This window comes from Phragmites australis, chromosome 1, assembly GCF_958298935.1.
Source record: "Phragmites australis chromosome 1, lpPhrAust1.1, whole genome shotgun sequence".
Taxonomy (NCBI): domain Eukaryota; kingdom Viridiplantae; phylum Streptophyta; class Magnoliopsida; order Poales; family Poaceae; genus Phragmites; species Phragmites australis.
This window is the reverse complement of record NC_084921.1, coordinates 42654922-42675508: the sequence shown is the minus strand read 5'-3', so window position 1 is coordinate 42675508 and position 20587 is coordinate 42654922. Positions and strand designations below refer to the sequence as shown.

The 20587-nt window shown below is 43.7% G+C and overlaps 2 protein-coding genes across 3 annotated transcripts; both read left to right on the top strand.

Moving 5' to 3' along the window:
* The first annotated feature begins 1141 nt into the window (after positions 1–1141).
* On the top strand, positions 1142–8031 carry LOC133920298 (tryptophan--tRNA ligase, chloroplastic/mitochondrial-like). The gene is made up of 15 exons (XM_062364918.1): positions 1142–1302; positions 1405–1536; positions 2352–2439; positions 2716–2757; positions 3183–3272; positions 3369–3491; positions 4471–4542; positions 4669–4781; positions 4879–4900; positions 4989–5054; positions 5191–5247; positions 7043–7089; positions 7176–7257; positions 7387–7476; positions 7652–8031. Exons 1-15 carry the CDS (start codon positions 1253–1255, stop codon positions 7784–7786), a joined length of 1209 nt encoding a protein of 402 aa, XP_062220902.1. The 5' UTR covers positions 1142–1252; the 3' UTR covers positions 7787–8031.
* Positions 8032–11724: 3693 nt separating this feature from the next.
* On the top strand, positions 11725–15615 carry LOC133920272 (probable pectinesterase 53). Of its 2 annotated transcripts, XM_062364917.1 has the most exons (5): positions 11725–12186; positions 12297–12489; positions 12613–12819; positions 14456–14691; positions 15327–15615. In XM_062364917.1, the coding sequence occupies exons 1-5, from the start codon at positions 11801–11803 to the stop codon at positions 15472–15474; spliced, it is 1170 nt and encodes a 389-aa protein (XP_062220901.1). In that variant the 5' UTR covers positions 11725–11800; the 3' UTR covers positions 15475–15615. The 2 variants fall into 2 exon arrangements, with proteins under 2 accessions (XP_062220901.1, XP_062220900.1); XM_062364916.1 differs by lacking the exon at positions 15327–15615 and having other exon boundaries at positions 14456–15282.
* Positions 15616–20587: the final 4972 nt, after the last annotated feature.

Below are 20587 nucleotides of genomic sequence, written 5' to 3'. Positions count from 1 at the left end.
CTCTTCGTCGATGAGGGCGATAGAGCGAGCAAGCCCAAGGGCAGAGTGGTCGTTTCTTCTGACATTTCACGTCGATAAGGACCAACAAAAAAGAAAACCTAAAGACTAAATTCCGAGCGTGCATGCTCTTGTCGTGCGGCATGCACACTCGTATCAGCCGTTCATTGAGCACCAGATGTTATTAGCTCATGTCCTGTTGCATATATGGAGAAGAGAAAGATGACAAAATTGGTGACATCATTCACATGCAACTCCATTTCAAAACTTTAAAAAACCATATTTTCCAAACCGAGCATTTAAATTAAAATCCGATTGCATCATTGTGTTTCGTGCGATAAGAGCTTCAAAACTAGACCCCAGTTCAGTATATTTTGATGATATTTTTTTTAACATCAACTTTATATAAAAAAAGTGCTTCTGTGTGTATTATAATTTGCTTACAATTTTTTGAAAACTTGCTCATGACTTTAAAAAATTGCTTATTCGTCGAAATGTGTTTCTCAAATCTGTACCCAATTATGCTAATTTTGCTTTTCAAATTCACATAATATGCTTTTCTAGGTTCATATGAATTGCTTGTAATTTAGAATCAATATGTTTTTTATGAGTTTACACAGATTTGAGTTTTGCAAATTGAAACAATTTGCTTTTTGGATTTTTTGGACTATTTGGGTGCGCCTCTCTTCCTTGCTGCATTGTCATGCTAGTCTTTGTTAGGATTAGGAAAAGATGGTTAGATGAAATGCTTTTTCACAGCATATAAAATGCTTTTTCATAGTATATAAAATGTTTTTTTCAATGCATAGAATTTTTGCCTATGGATATAGAAATTCTCTTGTTTCGAGGTGTTATCGCAGGCACGCTCTACGTGCGGATGCCAATTTACCTGATTAGAAAAAATAATTAATTAAATATTTTTCTAATTAAGGGTGTGCATGCTATCCGCTTATAGCATGCACGACCAGTATTTAGTCATGTCCAAAAGAAAAATGCTAAGTGGCAAGAAAAAAGGTCTTAAAATGGTAAACAATCAAGTTTTTATAGGATACAGATAGCATTTTAGCAAAGCATTTTGAGGGAATGTCTTTTAGAAATGTATCCGCTGGAGTGATTTTTTTTTTTAATTAATCTCTCCTCACCCCGCTTCGCAATCGCCATCCCAAAACACGTTCACGCACGCCGTCCGCTTGCGGCTTCTCCACCCAAAGCCGCTCAGCCAAATCCGGAGGGGAGCAGGGCACGCGACGACGCCATGAGCCGCGCGCTGCTCGCCCACGTCCTTCACCACCCGCCGCTCCTCGCGTACGCGCGTGCTACGCTCTCTCCAAACCCCAACCGCTTCGCTTCTCATCGCTGACGCTGAAACATTTTTTTCCTGCTGTTTTTGCCGCTTGGCTTCCGCAGCGCGAGGAGTGGCGCTGGCGCTCGAGTAGGAGCGCTCGCTTCCCGCATCCGCCCTCTCCTTCGTCTTAGCTGCAGCGCGGCGGAAGCCGCGGCGAGCTCCAGCGAGGAGGCGCCCGCTCCTCCGGCAAGGAAGTAAGCCCCGCTCCTCCCTGGCTACCTGCCCGGGTGGTGTTCGACGTAATGCTTCCTATTCTGGGCTTGTGTGCTTGTTGGTTTGCAGCGCGTCGTCTCTGGTAGTTACTAGTTGACGTGCATTTAATTGTGGATTACGATGCATGCGCGAATTGAAATCGTGAATGCAATGGTGTAAGGCTGAGAGTTTGCTCAGGTTGTGCAATGCCAGTGTATGTCAATGTTCTGCCTTAGGATGTAGCAATGCCTGCAGTTGGCATAGGATTGCAGAGGTCTTGGAGGGTTGGGAATGTCCTGTGCTGGAATTGAGTCGCTGTTGAAGAATGCATTTTACTTGCTGCTTGCCTGCCTGTAGTCGTAGTGCTTTGAAGACTTTGCTGGTTTTGGTTAGAGCAAGCAGTCCATACCTTTTGGCCTGTACTCCAATTCTTTTCTCCATATTCGCTGTACTAATCATCATTTGGTCTTCTCGTGCTTGGAATTCATGGTTAAGTAGATAGTAAGTTCCACAGAAATATCAAGCATGTTCAATGAGCCAAAGTCGATTATGAACATAATTTCGCTCAACAAGAAATAAAATATAGGATTAATTCCTTATATGGCACTGAAAAATTCCTTAGGGCTTGTTTGGAAAGGGAGGATTGCTCTAGGAATTTTTGGTTATTCATAAGGATGTTATCTGTTTCTGTGTGGTTATTCCTCGTAGTTATGAAATAAATTCTTATTAAGGTTGTGATTTGGTCCTGAATCCTGATAAATCTATTTATTCTCTTCACTCTAAATTTAACAGATATCTATCTGTTTACCTGCTGCAGGAAAAGGGTAGTTTCGGGTGTACAGCCAACAGGATTGGTTCACCTTGGAAATTATCTTGGTGCTATTAAGAATTGGGTTGCACTTCAGGTACTACATATGGTGTTTTGAAACTACATGTTCATTTGAATTCAGTGGGCATGCTTTGGTGTAGCGAGCTATAAAAATTAAAAGGAATGAAAACAAGCCGTACTAATCAAGAAATAATTTGTTCAATTGCAAGGCTTTTTCAATTATGATGTTATTTAATCTAATTGAGATATGTTCAACAACTAACATTAAGTAGTGAACTTATCCAGTGTTAATTCATTCCTTGTTCATGGTACTTTGCATCGTCATATCTTGTTGTATGGTACTACCTTGCAGGATTTATACGAGACATTCTTTTTCATCGTGGACCTGCACGCAGTAAGCTCTTTCTTATCTTATGTCCATCTTACAACAAAAACACAATAATTTTGTATAGTTTGTACAGCTTGGTAGGGTATTTGCATAATTGTTATCAATATTAATTTTCCACCGTTTTCTGACGTCCTTGGCCAAATTAGGACGCTTCCTTTTTACCTTGCCTTCCTAAATGCTTATTTCACACAGGCTGCAATAATTTTGTGTAATGCATGAGATTCTTTTCTCAAACCTTATGATGTCAACCAAGCAATGTTCATGTTGTATATTCAAACTATATTGTTACCTTGCAGGAATAGGCAGCTGTTTAATGTTCATGTTCTATAATTTCATAAATGATTTTGTAAATATATTGCTATATATGCTTCATTTTGCTGGACTTAAAATTTTTTAGCTTATGTTTACCACGTTGTTTACAATTTTTGCAGATTACTTTACCTTATGATGCACCACAGCTATCTAAAGCAACAAGAAGCACTGCTGCAATATATCTGGCATGTGGCATTGACAGCTCCAAGGTCTGCTTTGCATACTTATTCCGCGCTATGTTTTGATGACTTTGTTTGTGTATACTTCTGCCGTTTAATGTTTTGTGATGCCTTGTGTGCTTTCAGGCCTCTATTTTTGTACAGTCTCATGTTCGTGCTCATGTTGAGTTGATGTGGCTATTGAGTTCTTCTACTCCTATTGGCTGGCTCAACAGAATGATCCAGTTCAAAGAGAAGTCACGCAAGGCGGTGCGTCATTCGCTGTATGACAGCTTTCACCATCATCTTTTGTTTGGGCAGAATCATTTGTCATATTACAAAAGGGACTAAAAATTTCAACAGCTCAATTTTCAAATATAAACGTCTCATGCGTTGTCAACATGCGATATTTGCTGATCAAATAGTTTCACCTTCTCAAATAATTTATGATATGGAACCACACTTGCGGTTCAAAATGCTCTGCATCAATAAATGTACATTTATCTAACTCCTACTGAGAACTGGGATAAAATAAAAAGTTACATAAACATGTCCCTTTTCTGAGTGTACTGATGTCTTGAGCTTGTGTGGACCACTACTGTATGAATGATCATATTCGCTTCTAATGACAGCATTCTTGAGAGTAGTCATATTTGATGAAGATCCATCAGTTCCATCCTAGGTTATGGCGTTCACATTTGATGCTTTATTGAATCACAGATAAATATTCTTCTTGCATTATGTTTCTTTCCTTGGTATTTTACATATTTTTTGTCTGATGATTCTCCATTGTGAATCTCTGTTTGATCCTCAAGAGTCTTAGGAACTGAGCCTATCTTAGTTGGTTGAAGGTATAGATGTATGCCTAGACCATCCAGTTTCGAGTCCTCTTCGACCTGAATTCGGGTGCCTATTTTTTCTTATTTATAATGCCACCTAGTTCCTCCTAGGTTGGTCGAGTTTTCTTAGATTCACAACACATGATGTCCGTGCATCTTACCTGAGTTCCGAAGTTCTAATTTATCATCGGACCACAGTTGTGATGCCTTACTATATACGATTATGGCACTGCTTTAAAACTGTTAGTTCTAGCAGTACTAGTTTACTGAAGCATTAATTTCATATTTAGTGATCAGGTGAACTCATATTCCACTCATGCAAAATACCTCCAGTTCTTTATCATGGTGTTAAACTTTTTAGATATCAGTAAAGGTTGATTCTATTGTTGATGCATTTTTTATGTTATCAGGGTGATGAAAATGTTGGGGTGGCACTTTTGACTTATCCTGTTCTAATGGCTTCTGACATCCTTTTGTACCAGGTATTTTTTGTTACTCGCTATCATTACGCTCTTATTGGTAGCATATATGCAACATTTCAATTCTGTTGTGTTTATTCTGTGCTTTCCTTGCCTGGATATCAACAATAGCTTACTGAATGATTGCAGTCCGATTTGGTACCTGTTGGTGAAGATCAGACGCAACATTTGGAATTAACTCGTGAAATTGCTGAGCGTATAAATAATCTATATGGTGGAAGAAAGTGGAAGAAATTGGGAGGGCGAGTCATTTTTTATTTTATTTTTTTGCCCCGTCTTTTGCAGTTCCAGTAATAGTTTCTCTCCTTATGAAAATTTCATGCCTATTTTTGCTTGCAGGAGAGGCGGTTTGCTGTTTAAGGTGTGCACAATGTCATGCACATACATGATTTAGCATCCTTTAAGTGAATTGTGTTATGCTTAGAGTACCGTTTGGTTTGATTATTTAGGTTCCTGAAGCTCTTATTCCTCCGGCAGGGGCTCGTGTTATGTCCCTAACCGATGGTCTCTCCAAGGTAATTTACAGTATTGCTAGTCTAGATGTGCATTCAATTATTTGCAGAGCTGACACCCGTATATATCTTGTACTTACCTGCTTAACATGTTGTACACGTGTACTATACTGACTTTTCTTCTGTTTATTGGTGATAGATGTCCAAGTCTGCTCCTTCAGACCAGTCTCGTATTAACCTTCTTGACCCAAAAGATGTAAGAAAGTAGTAATCTGAATTGAATTCTTTCGTATTTCTCTCGGTTTTGTATAATTATTGTATGTGCTCTGCAATATCTCCAACTTAGATATAAGGTGCTTTGTGTTAAGGGTATAATAGTTAAGGGTATTATAATAATCTTTCAATTTAGTATTTTCCTCATGAACTCTATATATTATTCTTCTGGGCTACTTCCCTCCCCCGCAGTCTCTCTCTCTCTCTCATCAATCTCAGGTTGTCTCCCCACCTCCATCCCGCACGCCGCCTGGTCTCCCGCCGGCCTACCCGCACCGCTGTCGGCCCAGCTCCCCATCCCGACGCACCGCACAGCCGTCTACGGCTGGATCTTCTTGCCCCCTGGCTGGATTCAACCGCCCGCGGCTGGATCCACCCGCCCAGGCCGGCTCCACCCCGCCCGATTCGGCGCACCCCCGGGCCGCCGCCGTCCAGGAACCTGCGGATCTCCCGCGCCAGCCTGCCTCCTGCATCGGAGTGCTTCCTGCGTCGGGCCGCCCCTGTCGGATATGCCCCGCGCCGGTGATGCTCTTTTTCGTGGCCATCCATCCAAGTCTCAGTCTCTCTTTGAGTTCGTTTATGTTGTGCGAGTTCACATATTCCTTCGTCAAATAATCGATTTCTTTCTAGTCGTTATTGATGCAACTTAGCTATCTAAATCTTTCCGTAGCTTTAGTGACAACTTCATTTGTCTCACTACTCGTTATTGCTGTGTTTGTAATTCTTGATCTAGGGTATTGTTGTGTCATTTTGGTCTTTCCATAGCTCTAGTGACAATTTTGTTTGTCGTCCTGCTACTCATTGTCGTTTTGTTGCTATTCTTGGTCAAGGACATTCTTGGTTGTCATCAACACAACTCTACTATTGTGTTTCGCTTTGCACTTCTTCAACTTGATTCGACAGGATTACCAAGGCTCCACTCTACGACGGTTTTGAAGAGATAGTTTTTGGATGTATAGTTTTATTTTAGCTAAGTTTATTACTTAATGTTACCTTTTTCAAATACAAAGCTATTGCATACGCCTTGCATTTGAGGGGGGTGTTAAGGGTATAATAGTCAAGGATATTATGGTAATCTCCTAGTCTAAGGTCTTCCTCATGTACTCTATATATTTCCCCCATGGCCTACCATTGAATACAAGCTGTTATTCCTAACACTTTGGAGACTGATTTCAAAGTACCATTTTAACTATCGCTTTTGATGATAATATATTGTTTATGAGAAGTTATCTCTTATGAAAGTATATTTCACGATGAATCCAGTAATGTCATTCCGTGCTGACTTTCATTTGCAAAGAGGGGAGTACTAATCTAAAACTAGAGCATAGTAGCAGAAGCTTTTTGTGGATAGCTCGCGGTCGATATGAAACCAAAAGTAACATGGACTAAGTTAATCGATCCCAGAAGTTTTTAGTGTATGACTAGCTTCTGCTGAGCCTGGTAGAATGCCTTATATTCCCAGTTTCCCGCCATCTGTGATACTATGCATCCATCTTATATCTTTCAGCTGAAGAGTGTTCCCGAAATTTTGAATATGATGAACGTGCATTGTGTAGGTTAAGTAGAACTTTAGAAGCAGAAAAGTTGATGGTAGGTTTTAGATTGCTTCAGTGTCCACTTAATGGATAACTTGGAAATATATACATGGTGTGACATTTAACAATTTACAGTAACCTGGGGTTAGCTTTCGTTAGGTACTCTTATAACAGCGGACCCATGTTTATGTTCATATGTTTCTGCAATTGGATTTATGCTGATAATTGTCTGCTTTTTGGCAGGTGATCACGAACAAGATCAAACGCTGCAAAACCGACTCATTCCCAGGGTCTCTCTACCGCCTCACCTCTTCTTTCTCTCTACCTTTTCCTACATTGGCAAGAAAACTCATGCCACTGAACTTGTATATTCCAGCTTGGAGTTTGACAACCCAGAGAGGCCGGAATGCAGCAATCTTCTCTCAATCTACCAAATTATTACTGGGAAGACTAAAGAGGTATCTAACTTTTGCATGCTCGCGTAGTACACCTACCCAGCCAGAACATGAAGCAGGGTTACTTTTCATCCATGTCCGTTGATTGGTAAGATAATTTGATTGATCCCTTTATTAATTTTGTTTTCACAGGAAGTTGTTAGCGAATGCCAAGATATGAACTGGGGGACATTTAAGACTACCCTTACAGATGCTTTAATTGACCATTTGCAGCCTATTCAGGTTGGACAACCTAAGGATTCGTAATCTGATCATGTGCAGCCCTTGTGCTTACCACATCCGGTTAAACTGAATAGTTGTATTTGATGTCACAGTTTACTACCAAATCCTTTTCATTTGCGCACTCAGTTTCATATTACCTTCAACATTTTTATCTACATTTTTTGCTCCTATGTAGGCCCGTTACGAGGAGATAATGTCTGATCCGAGTTACTTGGATAATGTTCTTCTGGAAGGAGCAGGAAAAGCTTCTGAGATTGCCGACACCACCCTCAACAACGTATACCAAGCCATGGGTTTCTTGCGCAGATAGCATATACTTCAGTTAAATCATCTGGAACCTTTTACCGGTTCTACCGAAACTTAAATTTTTTGGGTTCGAGCTATGCCTCACGTTTGGCACTACTTGTATTTTTGCCCATGTTGGTCCTCTTACTTGTACTGCAGGTTCTTCGTTTGTCCAACGCAACGCCATTCCTTTTCGTTTCTAGTTGTCTCAGAGTCTTGAACTATGGATAAGCAATAAGAAGAAATATATACCTTCAATTCAGACTCCAATTTTAGGACTGCCCTTTTGAACTCTTTGATTGACTTGTTCAGGGGAGATAAGCTGACAGGCATTCCCAGTTCTCTCTCATTTATACCCATTGCTCCATTCTGCTAATCAAGAGCAACTGTCATGATCCTCCTGCAAATTTGGACTTCTCATTACAAATAGAAGATGCGCAGTTCTGAAACAAGTTGATCCATAATTTGTCTTAGAGCTCTGAAGGACAAGTTACCTCAAGCTCTGCGGCATAATAGCTGTAGTTGAAGGGTAGGATCTCCTCATCTGAAAGCCTCAGAGCAACAAGCCCCCATATGCTCGCCACTACAAGGAAACATAAAGTTAACTTGAGATGTTGACGGTAGACTCAAGCAAATGTTTTACAAATGCAACAAAATTTAACTCCCTCACCCCCTCCCTCAAACACAAAAAAAATACACACATATTAACTCGAAAAGAATGCAACTAATTTTTGGGTCATCCATTTTCAGTGATCAACTCAATCACAAGTACGGATGACGGATCACAAAGGAAATTTCACCTCACACTTTTACATGTATACTTCATTCTATAAAGACGATGGAGCATTTCAACAATGTGCACTACAGCAGTACCACAGAGCTCTAATAAGTAAACAGGCTAAAAGTAAGAGCCTAATTACAATCTGACCTAAGAGTAATTAAGGTCTAATGAAAAACTGAATGCAGAAGTAAAGAGTCACTGACACCGTAGGGCTCGCGGGCGTTTACGACTCTTCGTTACCTTTCACGATCGTTCGTGGGGGCGAATGCGCCGCCGTATCGGATGCTTTTTGCGCCCGGACGCGGAAGTTTTTGCGTTTTTAAATGGGTGGGTACTGGGCCGTTTTTTATTTCCACTTTTTGAAGTGAGTCTGAGTGACGTGGACCGTGGCCAGCATCTTGGGTAGGCTGGAATAGTGGTTTTCCCTTTTGGCTGGGCCTTCCAGGTTCTATTCGATCTGGGCCCTGAAATGGTATATATGGGCTGATATTCATGGAGATGGTACATTCGGCCTTCTACTAGCCACACAGCGGAAGCAAAAATTCCATGAGCTTATGTGGACGCATAGGTTATCAAAATATTTGAGATTCATGTTAAATAAGTAGGTGAAAACTAAATTATAAAATCAACGGATATATAGATATCATACGAGATAGATAAATGAAGAGATGAGATAACCGGTGTATGCATGCCCTATACGGATGCGGAGTTGCCTCTACCAACCGGGCAGCCCCTCTCAGCAAAACGGAAAGCAAAACGTTTTCTTTCCCGCGTCATAGACGATGGATCAGCATGTGATCTCTCTGCCTGGAAAACGTAAGCAAATGGAAACGGAAGGAGAAAAGATTAAAACGGCATTCATCACCTCTCTGTGTACGATTCGCTGGCGCCATCGGTTTCAACACTTTTCTTGCCACGCAACGCTATTTCAAAGCAGCTGACGCTGCACTGAATTGCTTGCAAACTTCACCTCCCATGGTGCTCATCTCTCGCTTTGCAGTACTGGCACCACTTAGCGCATGAACCTAGCTAGCGCCATCATCTTCGCAAACTGACAAGAGGTCGGCACACAGGGGCGGCTTTGATTACGCGCGCTAGCTAATCACTTAATCAGCTTGCTGGCCGATGACGCGAGAAAGCAACGACCGATCGGAGCCACCAAATCCACTGATCGCTTCTAGGCTCGTACCGAAACGGGAGTGATTACGTGCAAGCCGGTGATCTAACATCCCTTTGCCATAGTGGATCTGCGATCGTGCGATTCTGATGTACGAGCAGCCATCGCCATCGCCACATAAACTCGTGGTTGCGAAGGTCCACAAGTTCACGTATGGACGGAGATTGTCCTGGCCGTTCCTAAAGTAACGCGAGTACACATGTAAGGCTTAAAAAAGTGGAGATAAGACAGCTCCTTCACAACTGCTGAAGGAAAAAGCTGAGGTTCTACTCCATTCCGAGCTCCCCCAGCACTGACCAGCGCAAAGAAGTACGGAAACACAGAAAATGTTGGTGGTGGCAAATCCAACCTCGCAATAACTTATGCAATAATAATCGGAGCAATCAGGTACGTTTGGTGAACGAAGAACCAAAGCAATAATAATCGGAGCTCAAATTCGAGCTAGAACACAATCAAGGTGCGTGAAGTGTTGCTTGACACGGTTGCAGTGTCCGCAGAGAATTGGAACGCGACTGAATGAGCACCGAGCCTAGCTAGATGTAGTAGCACAAGCAGAAAGAAACACACACGCGGCGTGTGGGCACAGACACGTCGCCGCTGCCCTTTCGTCCCAAGTCTCGGACACAACCTGTGAAGCGGCCAGCCGCGCTTGGCCGGTACCGCGGCCGTGATCGCAAAAGCGAGCGGCAGCGGCAGCGCCGGCGCTGCCGAAAGGCCTGGCCGCCTGGGCGCCCTGCGCCTGCTCTACTTCGGAGACCGAGACGTTTTGGTCTTTGGCCAGAGAGGGCTCACGGAGTCGCGGTCACGGGTAGCGGCAGCAAAACGAACAGAACGACAGATCGCCGCAGTGGACGCATTACCGGGGTGGAGGAAATGACGGATTAGATGGAGACAGGGAAGAAAACACTGTCTTGAAGGAAGCTGCATATGCAGTTTTGCATGTGCACATTTTTTCGTGAAGGAAATGTTCATGAAGGACTTGGAAGAACGTACTGCTCAGGGACGACGGCGCATGGTTCGAGTTGGTATCTACTAGAGTTTTTGAAGTTCTAGCGGTGCAGCATAGCCTAAGGATGTTGACAACGCATATTGTATTATGTAAAGTAATTTTCATGTGTAAATTATACGTATGAACACCATTCTTTTTAATTTTCACATTTCAGTCAGCTGTTTTTTTACTTCGGTCTAAGCCACTTTTGTGACGGTTGTATTTATATGGAGATCAATGGGTTATGTGCTTGGATGTAGATATAATGTACAAAAAACGTGAATAATGTTCGTTGCAAACAGACAATTCCCAGCATATTTTGAATTATTGATGGTCTGTCAAATAAATGTGCTCGTAATTTTCCTACAAATATTAGTAGTGAATGATGGGATTGTCCGCTCACAGTAAGAAAGATACATGTGACATGCGAAATTTCCGGGGGGGAAATCCGTGTCTTCCAAATAGGCACTTATTATTTGTTTGGAGCAACCAAAATGTAGACGACTGCATTCTGCATTTCTCCTTTTTCCACTTATGTAGTACAAAGTAGAACCCCAACGTCATGATAAAAGAAGGAAATAAGGTAGTAGTCCAACTAAAGCACACCAGATTTAGGTGCCAGGAAAATGACGCAAAAAAAAATGAAACACGAACATGCACCAAATCCCAAAGAGAATCTTATCTGCTCTCTCCAAGAAAATCCCTGGCAGGCTAAAAATTCTCGTGCGCTGTGCGCGCAGAAGTCGCCATCACCGGGCAGGGCGAGGCTCTAGACGCCAAGCGCACGAGAACTGCGACGAACACATGCATATGCGTACGTCCTGCACTCGTAGCCTGGGCGGTCCGGCGCCACAAGCCACCAACGTACCAACTGCACTTCGGCAGCTCGTGAACCGTGATGACTCGCTCGACTTGTGTCACTCTCTCGATTCCCTTTCTGTTCTCTTCTTACCCGTGATCGCGGCTCCTTCCTTAAATTCCGCCCCTCACCTTTCGCCTGCCCCCGGCACCAAACCTGTCACGCCCCTCCAGCTACCCGCTCGCGAAGCCCGGCGGGCAATAGTAACCGTGGCGTTGCCGTCGCGCCACTGCAATGGCCGTGGCCGTGGCCGTGTCACGCACGCGGCAGTTCTTGGCCTGCATTGCCGTGGCGGCCCTGGTGCTCGCCGTGCCGCCGTGCAACGTGGCCGGTCACTCGCGGGGGCTGCAGCCGGGGCGCGGCGAGGCGGAGCCGTTCCCGGGGAACTCCACGCGGGCGGAGATGATCGAGCGGCGGTTCATGGAGTGGGTGCGGTACATGGGCGGCCTCCGGCACAGCACGTTCCAGCACGCGCTCGCCCGCGCCTTCCCCTCTTACTCGCTCATCGTCGACAAGAACCCGGCGTTCGGCGACTTCACGTCCATCCAGGCCGCCGTCGACTCGCTCCCGGTCATCAACCTCATCCGCGTCGTCATCAAGGTCAACGCCGGCACCTACACGTACGTTCACCCGCGCGCACCCGCTGGTTGCATTGCATTGCATCGATTGACCCCTTACGCTTAGGAGCGACCCGGTGATGATCGTAGCACCTGCGTGTGGCGTGTCGCAGGGAGAAGGTGACCATATCGCCGATGCGCGCGTTCATCACCCTCGAGGGGGCCGGCGCCGGCAAGACGATCGTGCAGTGGGGCGACACCGCGGACACGCCGTCCGGGCCGTCGGGGCGCCCGCTCGGCACGTTCAACTCCGCGTCGTTCGCCGTGAACGCTCAGTACTTCCTCGCCAGGAACATCACTTTCAAGGTAACTAGCGCCCGTTGCGCTACCTGCTCGGCTTGCAGTTCGCACGCTGTGTGCAGTAGTTGCTGTTGCTGTTGCTGTTGCCACACCATGGTGAGCTGAATCCGCGGGCACGGAATGGCACAGAACACGTCACCGGTGCCGAAGCCGGGTGCGTCGGGGAAGCAGGCGGTGGCGCTGCGGGTGTCGGCGGACAACGCGGCGTTCGTGGGGTGCAACTTCCTGGGCGCGCAGGACACGCTGTATGATCACTCGGGCCGCCACTACTACAAGGATTGCTACATCGAAGGGTCCGTGGATTTCATCTTTGGCAATGCGCTCTCTCTGTACGAGGTACGTCTCTGTTCTCTTCTGCAACAACAATCTGTGCAAACTGCCACATTGCGCAGGGCGTGTCCTTTTCTCTGGTATCTACTGGGGTGCAGTTCAGGGTTTCAAATGTCAGCAAGGCTCCTTCCACAGGATACCCTCGGTCTTTAAAGTTTAGACTGAACCAAAAAGGGCGATAGAATTGGCATTGCACCAGTTCAACACAAAACAGAGCCCCCAAAACAGAGCATATTGATATCAAGCTTCCAAGCGACCCGCTTAGTTTTTAGATAAAGGGATTCTTGTTTCATTAAGCTAATGAAAATATCCCGATCTCTTTATGACAACATGAATTTGCGCCGATCGTTATTACAGAAAACAAACAAAAGTTTATTCTCACATTCTAACTAAGCGGCTTCCAAGTGACCTGCTCAGTTTGAAAGATGAATCCTAACAAAAGTTAAAAGCTGAGGTTCAGAAATAAGAGGAGTGCCAGCCACAACGGACTTAGGCCCTGCTTGTTTTTTTATTTTGATTAATGGATTCTACTCGCAAAAATAAATAATTATAATATAAAAATTGATTCTCATAATCCATAAAATAAATTATACTATAAAATCCTATAATCTATAATTTAATGAAAAAACTTTCACAAATTCTACAGAGTATATTAGATTTTCACAACTTAAAACTAAAACAAACAGATCTTAAACACCAAGTAGAATAAAAGGCACACCTACTTAGTGTCTGTTTGGTTGGACGGAGGATTTTGGCTTTATAGCTTTTGATTAATGATTTTTTGCTATTAATTTTTATAATAAATTTTAGTTTCTCAGCATATTAAAAATTAGAAAAGCTTATTTCAACCAATTTTTTAGCTTTTAGTTCATTTCCTTATAAAAACATCTTTTCAATTTTCCAAAACCAGCTCGCAACTAGCTATTTAGTTCAACTTCCAACTTCTAAGAAACATAAGCTAGAAAAATTGAACTAAACAGATCCTTAATTGCGTTCTTCCCGTACGCCTCGACACTTGGGTTTATAGCAGTACATCGACACAATGAAATGACACGAGACAAGAGAAATACCAAAGGCTCGTTATCTACTGTGAACGGATTAGAACGTCGGAGCTGTGGATCTCCATCTTAAACCCAAGATGCGGCTTGGGCTTTGCACGCTCGTAGCAACCCGTCGAGACTCGAGACGGTGAGTATTTCGCCCCAAGTGCGCGAAATTGATCAGGCAGCAATTCTATCACGCAAAAGTAGGCTTTTCCCTGTTTTGTCCCGTGGCGGCAGATGGAAGTCGCCATCGTCAATCGGCCATGGAGCACCTCTCCTGCCCGCGGCCTCATGTCAATGTCAGCTTGTGCACGACCTCGCACCCGTCTCGGCGGCCCTACGCCCACGGGCGGCCAGGACGTGCGCGGCAGCGACGTGCCCCGGCCTCTGGTGGCTGCGCCGCACAGCGAAACCCATGCATTCTGCTAAACTGTTTGTCTGCGCAAAAATGCCTTCTTGGGCTAGCAACGGCGTACTCACACAATCATGTTGTAACGTTATACTAACAATGTACTCATCAATCCTTCTTCGACGCCTTTGAGATGCCTGGTTTAAGTATGTGGATTTGACCTGTCTGTGACGTGTCAAACGTGTTGCAGGGTTGCCACGTGCACGCGATCGCTCGTGACTACGGGGCGCTGACGGCGCAGAACCGGCAGAGCATGCTGGAGGACACGGGGTTCTCGTTCGTCAACTGCCGGGTGACGGGGTCCGGCGCGCTCTACTTGGGCCGCGCCTGGGGCACCTTCTCCCGCGTCGTCTTCGCCTACACCAACATGGACAACATCATCATCCCGCGCGGCTGGTACAACTGGGGCGACCCCAACCGCGAGATGTACGTCCCGTCCTCCCTCTCCTCCAGCTTCCTTCGAATCCTCTTACGAAATCGTCACAAAACCGCCATGCATGCCACCTGGCTGGCAGGCGTCGGGCGTGTTCTGTTCGCCGGTAGTCACCTGACTCGACAACGCCATGCATGTTACGCTTGCATTTGCCCATCTCATCTTACGGACATCTCCCTAGCTCTCTCTGGTGATCGGATGTCCCAGTTGACCAAATGCTAGCTATCGCGTCGCCGCTTGCGGTATGGAAAGCAAACGAAGAGCTCAGCTAGTTTGCACGCATGTAGAAGAGCTGCTAAAGATTCGTGAACGATAATAATGCTGTGTTGTGGAGACGAAGGGAGCACTTACCTGCTCCCATTCTGGTGAATCATCCGACTGCACGGGTGGCTGGCCTTCCCTGATCTCGTTGGGATTGTAGCCGCTTTTCAGATTCGATGCCCACTGCCCGGCACAGGTACGCGGGCAAAAAAGCAGAGCCCTAGGCTAGCATGATCGCAAAAGGCAATGCTAAGACAGATCAAAACTTTCCGTGGCCGATAAAATCCGACTCGGATCGAAAACCTGCGCAATCGTCGTACGGTGAAGTTTGAAACTAACATCTGCGCGTTTGCTGATGCTCATGCAGGACGGTGTTCTACGGGCAGTACAAGTGCACGGGCCCCGGCGCGAGCTTCGCCGGCCGGGTGGCGTGGTCGCGCGAGCTCACCGACGAGGAGGCCAAGCCCTTCATCTCACTGAGCTTCATTGACGGCACCGAGTGGGTCAGGCTGTAATTGCAGTCTCGCTGTAGCTCACGGCACGCACATCATGTAAAGAAAACAGAGGAAAATATACAGCTGTATTTGGCATTCATCATCTCGGCATGAGTCTGCAACTGTTCTACATGCGGCGTCAGCATAGAACGAGCACGGCATGAGTCCATCTTTATAATGGGGGGGGGGGGGATCAAAATGACTTCTCTGCAATCAACACCTCTTCAATGCATTTATGCATTCAAATTGTATGAAGTACAAAAGAATTAACAGTAACAAGTCCTGGTATTCTAAGAGAAAACAGTTGTACATAACTTTAAGTTGTTAGAATGGGGAACTTACATGTGAGAACCTGAGTAGAGTAAAATCTATAACCGCTCGATAAGAGAATGGGGGACTTCACCTCTTTGCACTGGCTGGCATTGGCAGCACATTGTGCTGTTCCAGGAATTGGCATAGCTTGTCAGGTGATATGCGTGGATCCACGATATTGAAGAATACCTTACAAAGCATATATATGTTGAGCTTTTACAGGTACGTAGTTGAAAACAAATAAGATCTAATAAGTGATCTAGTAGACTAACCATATTGGTCTCTACTGAAGCTGAATCCACGGTAAACTGTTTGATTTTGTTCAGTCCCTCTGAGCAAATGGACAGAGGTACAAATTCAGGATTACATGTTGGTAAGGAGTTAAGGACCTTTCTTCCCCAGTATACAGAAAAGAATTGTATTTTGCATTAAGTAGGAATAAAAGCCGGGATGCAGAGGTTCAAGTTCAACACAACTTAATTCTTCTTTTTATTCGTTTCAGAAAACAAAGGGGTATTCAGGACTTGTGCATATTGAAATGAAGTGAAGTTAGATTTCATACGAAATATATATCAAACCTGCCAAAACTTTTGCCTTTCTGTGGTCATCTGCAAGCTTTCCGACAGTGTCGCGAACTGCAACATATACAGCAGCAAAAAGAATTCTGACCTGCCTCATTCCACCACCTAGGGTCTTCCTAAGAATTTTGGGCTGAATGTATTGTTCAGATTTTTCATTACTACATTATCTCTGCAGTTTAAACTCGCAAACACAATTGACCAGACCTTTGCTTCCCTAACCACTCGGTGCAGGCCATAAATGAAAACAAAATGGCTGATTTAAGAAGCTACACTGATATTTAACTCTCAGCTGAAGCACATGAAATGCACTGAAATCAAACTCTGTACAAAAAATAGTGTTGCTTAACCTTCAGCTAAGAAAGTATCTTCCATGGATCCATTTGCATCATGTTCTTTAGTCTCTCATATGTCTGCACCAAAAATTGGATTATTACGGAGCAATCCATCAGCATGGAACCTGATGGAAGACGTTTTTAGTCTGGCTGGGATTCGAAATGGCAACTCAGTTAGAGCAATATTCTATTGTGCAACGCCAATAGTTCAGAACTAACATACAAATCTAAGCTGTGCTCAAGCCTATATGCTCACCTTGCAGTGCACTTTTTGGCTGTTCATTTTTGAAGTTCTGGGCACAGTACAACTACTGAATTTCAAGTATCAAATTGATTTCTATTTATGCAAATATATATATTCACCTTCCACGCTTGCTTCAATTGCAGAGGTGTGCTAACTCCTGGTGATCCGTGCACGCCATTGCCAAATGAGGATATTATTAGTAAGGTTCAAAAGCAGGTAGGTTTGTAAATAACATCTGTTTTGGTCAAATTACTGCTATGGTCAATGCAGATTGTTCCCTTTACATATAACTAAGCAAGACCTCATTTTAAAGGACTAGAAGAAAAAAAGAGATTTATTCTACTTCTATTATTTCTATATTCTTCCAAAGATCGCCTCAATACGAACACATTTATAATTTCCTGCAGGTCTTAGAATTGTTCCCATCTTCCCGAGGCTTGGAAGTTGCATGGTCCAGTTTGGTCAAAAATTGGAGAATCTTTGTATCGTGAGACTCCTGGAAATGACCCATTGAGACCTGATCAGAAGACGCCCATTAAAAACTTCAGTTTGACTGCGTAATGGTTCAATCTAAGCTGTGCTCATACAACATACCTACTTCAAAATCACCATGGCAACATATATCTGCATAGGTAGTACAGGAAGAAAAAGGTCAGATCAAAACATGAAAATAGTTACGTGGCTTAATAGTATGTACTTCTATGGCTTAGTTGGAAGATAAAACAGCAGGCTTCTACATACATGAAAGAGCACGATTCATCACATACATAATGAATTAGATATCCACGGAAGCAGAAGCAACCCAAAGGCCATTCCACTTAGAGGTCAGCCATATCCAATACAAACAGAATTATTTTAGCTAGCTATATCCTTCTGGAACACTTGCAGCCAAGCACACAAATAAATTCATATTAGGTAGCATGAGCATCTAGCACAAAAAAGGGAATCCTTTTAGCAAGCTAAATCCTTCTGGGATGATTGCAGGTAAGCGCAAAAACAAATCCATAACAGGAAAGCATGACCAATCGAGCTTGGGAGACTTAAAAGTTCAGAATGGCAATGGGCTAGTGCTCTTGTCACCATTGACACGTAAGCTACTGCAAAATGTACGAAGGAAAAAGGCCTCAGGATAGTTAAATCTGATGAATGGAACAATGCACACGAATGATCATATACCAGGTTATACATTCTTTTTTTGAAAAAGATTCCAGGCCTTCATCTTCCAGTACATTGCCAATATCAAATTATCTCACACATAGCTATGTTTTGTGTTTTTGGACAAAATGATGGCTAACTCAAACAGTGATAATTGCAGGTTCAAAGAAGGACCACAAATTGAATATTAAATTAACCTCAAGTTTAAGAGCGATCAACAGAGAAGATATAATGCAGAGATCAAATATTTCTCAGCCATGAAAGATGGATGCAATAAGGGGTAAAAGGCAAAGGAAAAACCGGAGAGGGGGGCAAACAAATAGCTGAATTAAAAATAGGGACAAACAAAAAAAACTGCATACATATATCCGTACATGTTTATCTGTCGGGTAGTAATTTTTACCCACGAACATACCCGTATGTATCATTTGCTACTCATACCCTACTCTTCGGGTATTTACCCTCAGGTAAATAGGTAATCAGGATAAATTACCATTCCTAACCGTGACAAGCGGGAAAAGTTTTAGGCTTACTATTATACTGCAATCACACTGTGGCATGCGTTTCTCGTGCTCTTCTATCTCCAACCCCAACTCCCTCTTCTTCTGCTCTTGGTCTTCATTTCTATTTCCCTCTTCATCCTCACGTTTGCATTTGTTAAGGATGTCGCATCATAGCTTATAAGGGCCCATCTTACCCTTACCCTTGTCGGACCTAGAGCCGGACCCAGAAGCCATGGAAGGGATTATGTTGAACTATGTTGGAGAAGAAGTAGTCATAGATGGGTTATCCTTACATACATAAGAGGGGTATACTGCCAGAAACCGTTGAATGTGTTGGAGGGATTCCTTTCGCGCGGATATCAAAAGCGTCCGCCGACAGAGGGAGAAAGATGTGCGATACTATAGAAGAATGGATAAGGTCACGGGCGAGTGTTTCCTCATCATTTTACCGCGTGTTATCAGAATGTGTCTAAGCTATAGGATATGATGCTTAAAGCTCTGTCATTTGGTCACTTCGTGTGTAAAGCCTGAGTCATGATAGAGGCGTTGTCATTTCATGGTTAAAGATAAGTCGTGTGGTCGCTTCATGTCTAAAGTGTGAGTCACAATAGAGATGTTGTGCTACAGCAAGGTGTTATCATTTCATGCTAAAAGCTGAGGCATGTAGTCACTTCATGTCTAAAGCACCATGTTCTTGTTCGGAGCTTGTGACGACGATGCATTTTTACTTAATGATAAATGATATTTACAGAAAGTTGAGTATACATCTGATTGCATCTATTTTGCAAAATAATGTAAAGAAAGAACATGTGTTGCCTGTGCATAGAACCATACATTCAAGAATATATCTGTCACCTTCACGTCGTCATCGAGGAACTACAGAACAATTGCGCCAAGAGAGAGCCAGAAACATCAAAAGAAGCTATATCCCACCTCGCATGGCGGGTCGGAGAAACAACTAGGAGTAATATCGATGTGAACCTGTGGTAGGCGGACGATTTAATTTCGTATTTGATGTGTATTGTTTTTCATTCCCTAAGACATGTAAGGTGAAGCACCAGTACACCACAAGGGGTATCGTATATACCATCATGCGTTTGGTCGACATGTTTTTTATGCCACTGTAATGAAATGTTCGTTGTATGAGTAGTTTGAAGAAAGATATTATGACAGTAACAATAATCAGAGCTGCTTGAAGAAAGACAATTACATGACACCATGAAAGTAGCAATGACATAGTTGCCTACAAGTTACGTCCCCTCTTAGAGACGAGGCCCCTGGTCGCATTGAAATGTCGTCTAGAGGGGGGTGAATAGGTGAAATTTGAAAATTTAACAAACTGAATGAAGCGGATTAAACAAATGCAGACTCTCCGCAGATTTGTCTGGAACCTCCACAAATATGTGGAGGTTCCGCAGAATATGCGAATACTCCAGACTTTTTGGAGAAAACTTAAATTGATTCCTATGCAAAGACAACGAGTATAAAATCCACAAATTACCAAGCACCATATGTTGTTTTCAACCTGTATATCCAAGTACCTGCAGCTCAAACCTTACAAAGAGATAGATCAGGTTGAAACCCTAAAAATTTGTGAAAACTAGGAACTAGAACAAATCACAATAAGTTGACAAATGAGACACAAGAATTTGTTCATCGAAGTTCGGCCACTCCACTAAGAAGTGTCTACGTTTCCGTCGAGAAGCTCACAAAAAGTCGGATCTCTTTCAACCCTTTCCTCACCCAAGCGACCACAAAGATCAAGTTAGGGTTACTTACTCAATTGCAGGGGTAATACAAACTTCCCGGGGCTCACCACAAGATTGGGAGCTCGACGGGTGATGCCTAGCCTTCTAAATGGATGAACTACCAAGAGTAACAAACACGAAATCACCGGCTTGATGAAGAAAATGAGTGCTCAAAGGATAGATTTGTATCTCACTAGCACTACTCCTTTCTCTTACTCAATCCTACCAAAGATTTCACCAAGAATTACAAAGGGGATTG

What these genes read in the sequence shown, in the direction of transcription:
- LOC133920298 (XM_062364918.1), top strand. Translation starts at nt 1,253, where the DNA reads ATGAGCCGCGCGCTGCTCGCCCACGTCCTTCACCACCCGCCGCTCCTC. An exon ending in AAAACCGACTCATTCCCAGG is followed by an intron (nt 7,090 to 7,175) that starts GTCTCTCTACCG and finishes TGTATATTCCAG; the next exon opens with CTTGGAGTTTGACAACCCAG. An exon ending in ACCATTTGCAGCCTATTCAG is followed by an intron (nt 7,477 to 7,651) that starts GTTGGACAACCT and finishes GCTCCTATGTAG; the next exon opens with GCCCGTTACGAGGAGATAAT.
- LOC133920272 (XM_062364916.1), top strand. Translation starts at nt 11,801, where the DNA reads ATGGCCGTGGCCGTGGCCGTGTCACGCACGCGGCAGTTCTTGGCCTGC. An exon ending in GTCAACGCCGGCACCTACAC is followed by an intron (nt 12,187 to 12,296) that starts GTACGTTCACCC and finishes GGCGTGTCGCAG; the next exon opens with GGAGAAGGTGACCATATCGC. An exon ending in ATGCGCTCTCTCTGTACGAG is followed by an intron (nt 12,820 to 14,455) that starts GTACGTCTCTGT and finishes AACGTGTTGCAG; the next exon opens with GGTTGCCACGTGCACGCGAT.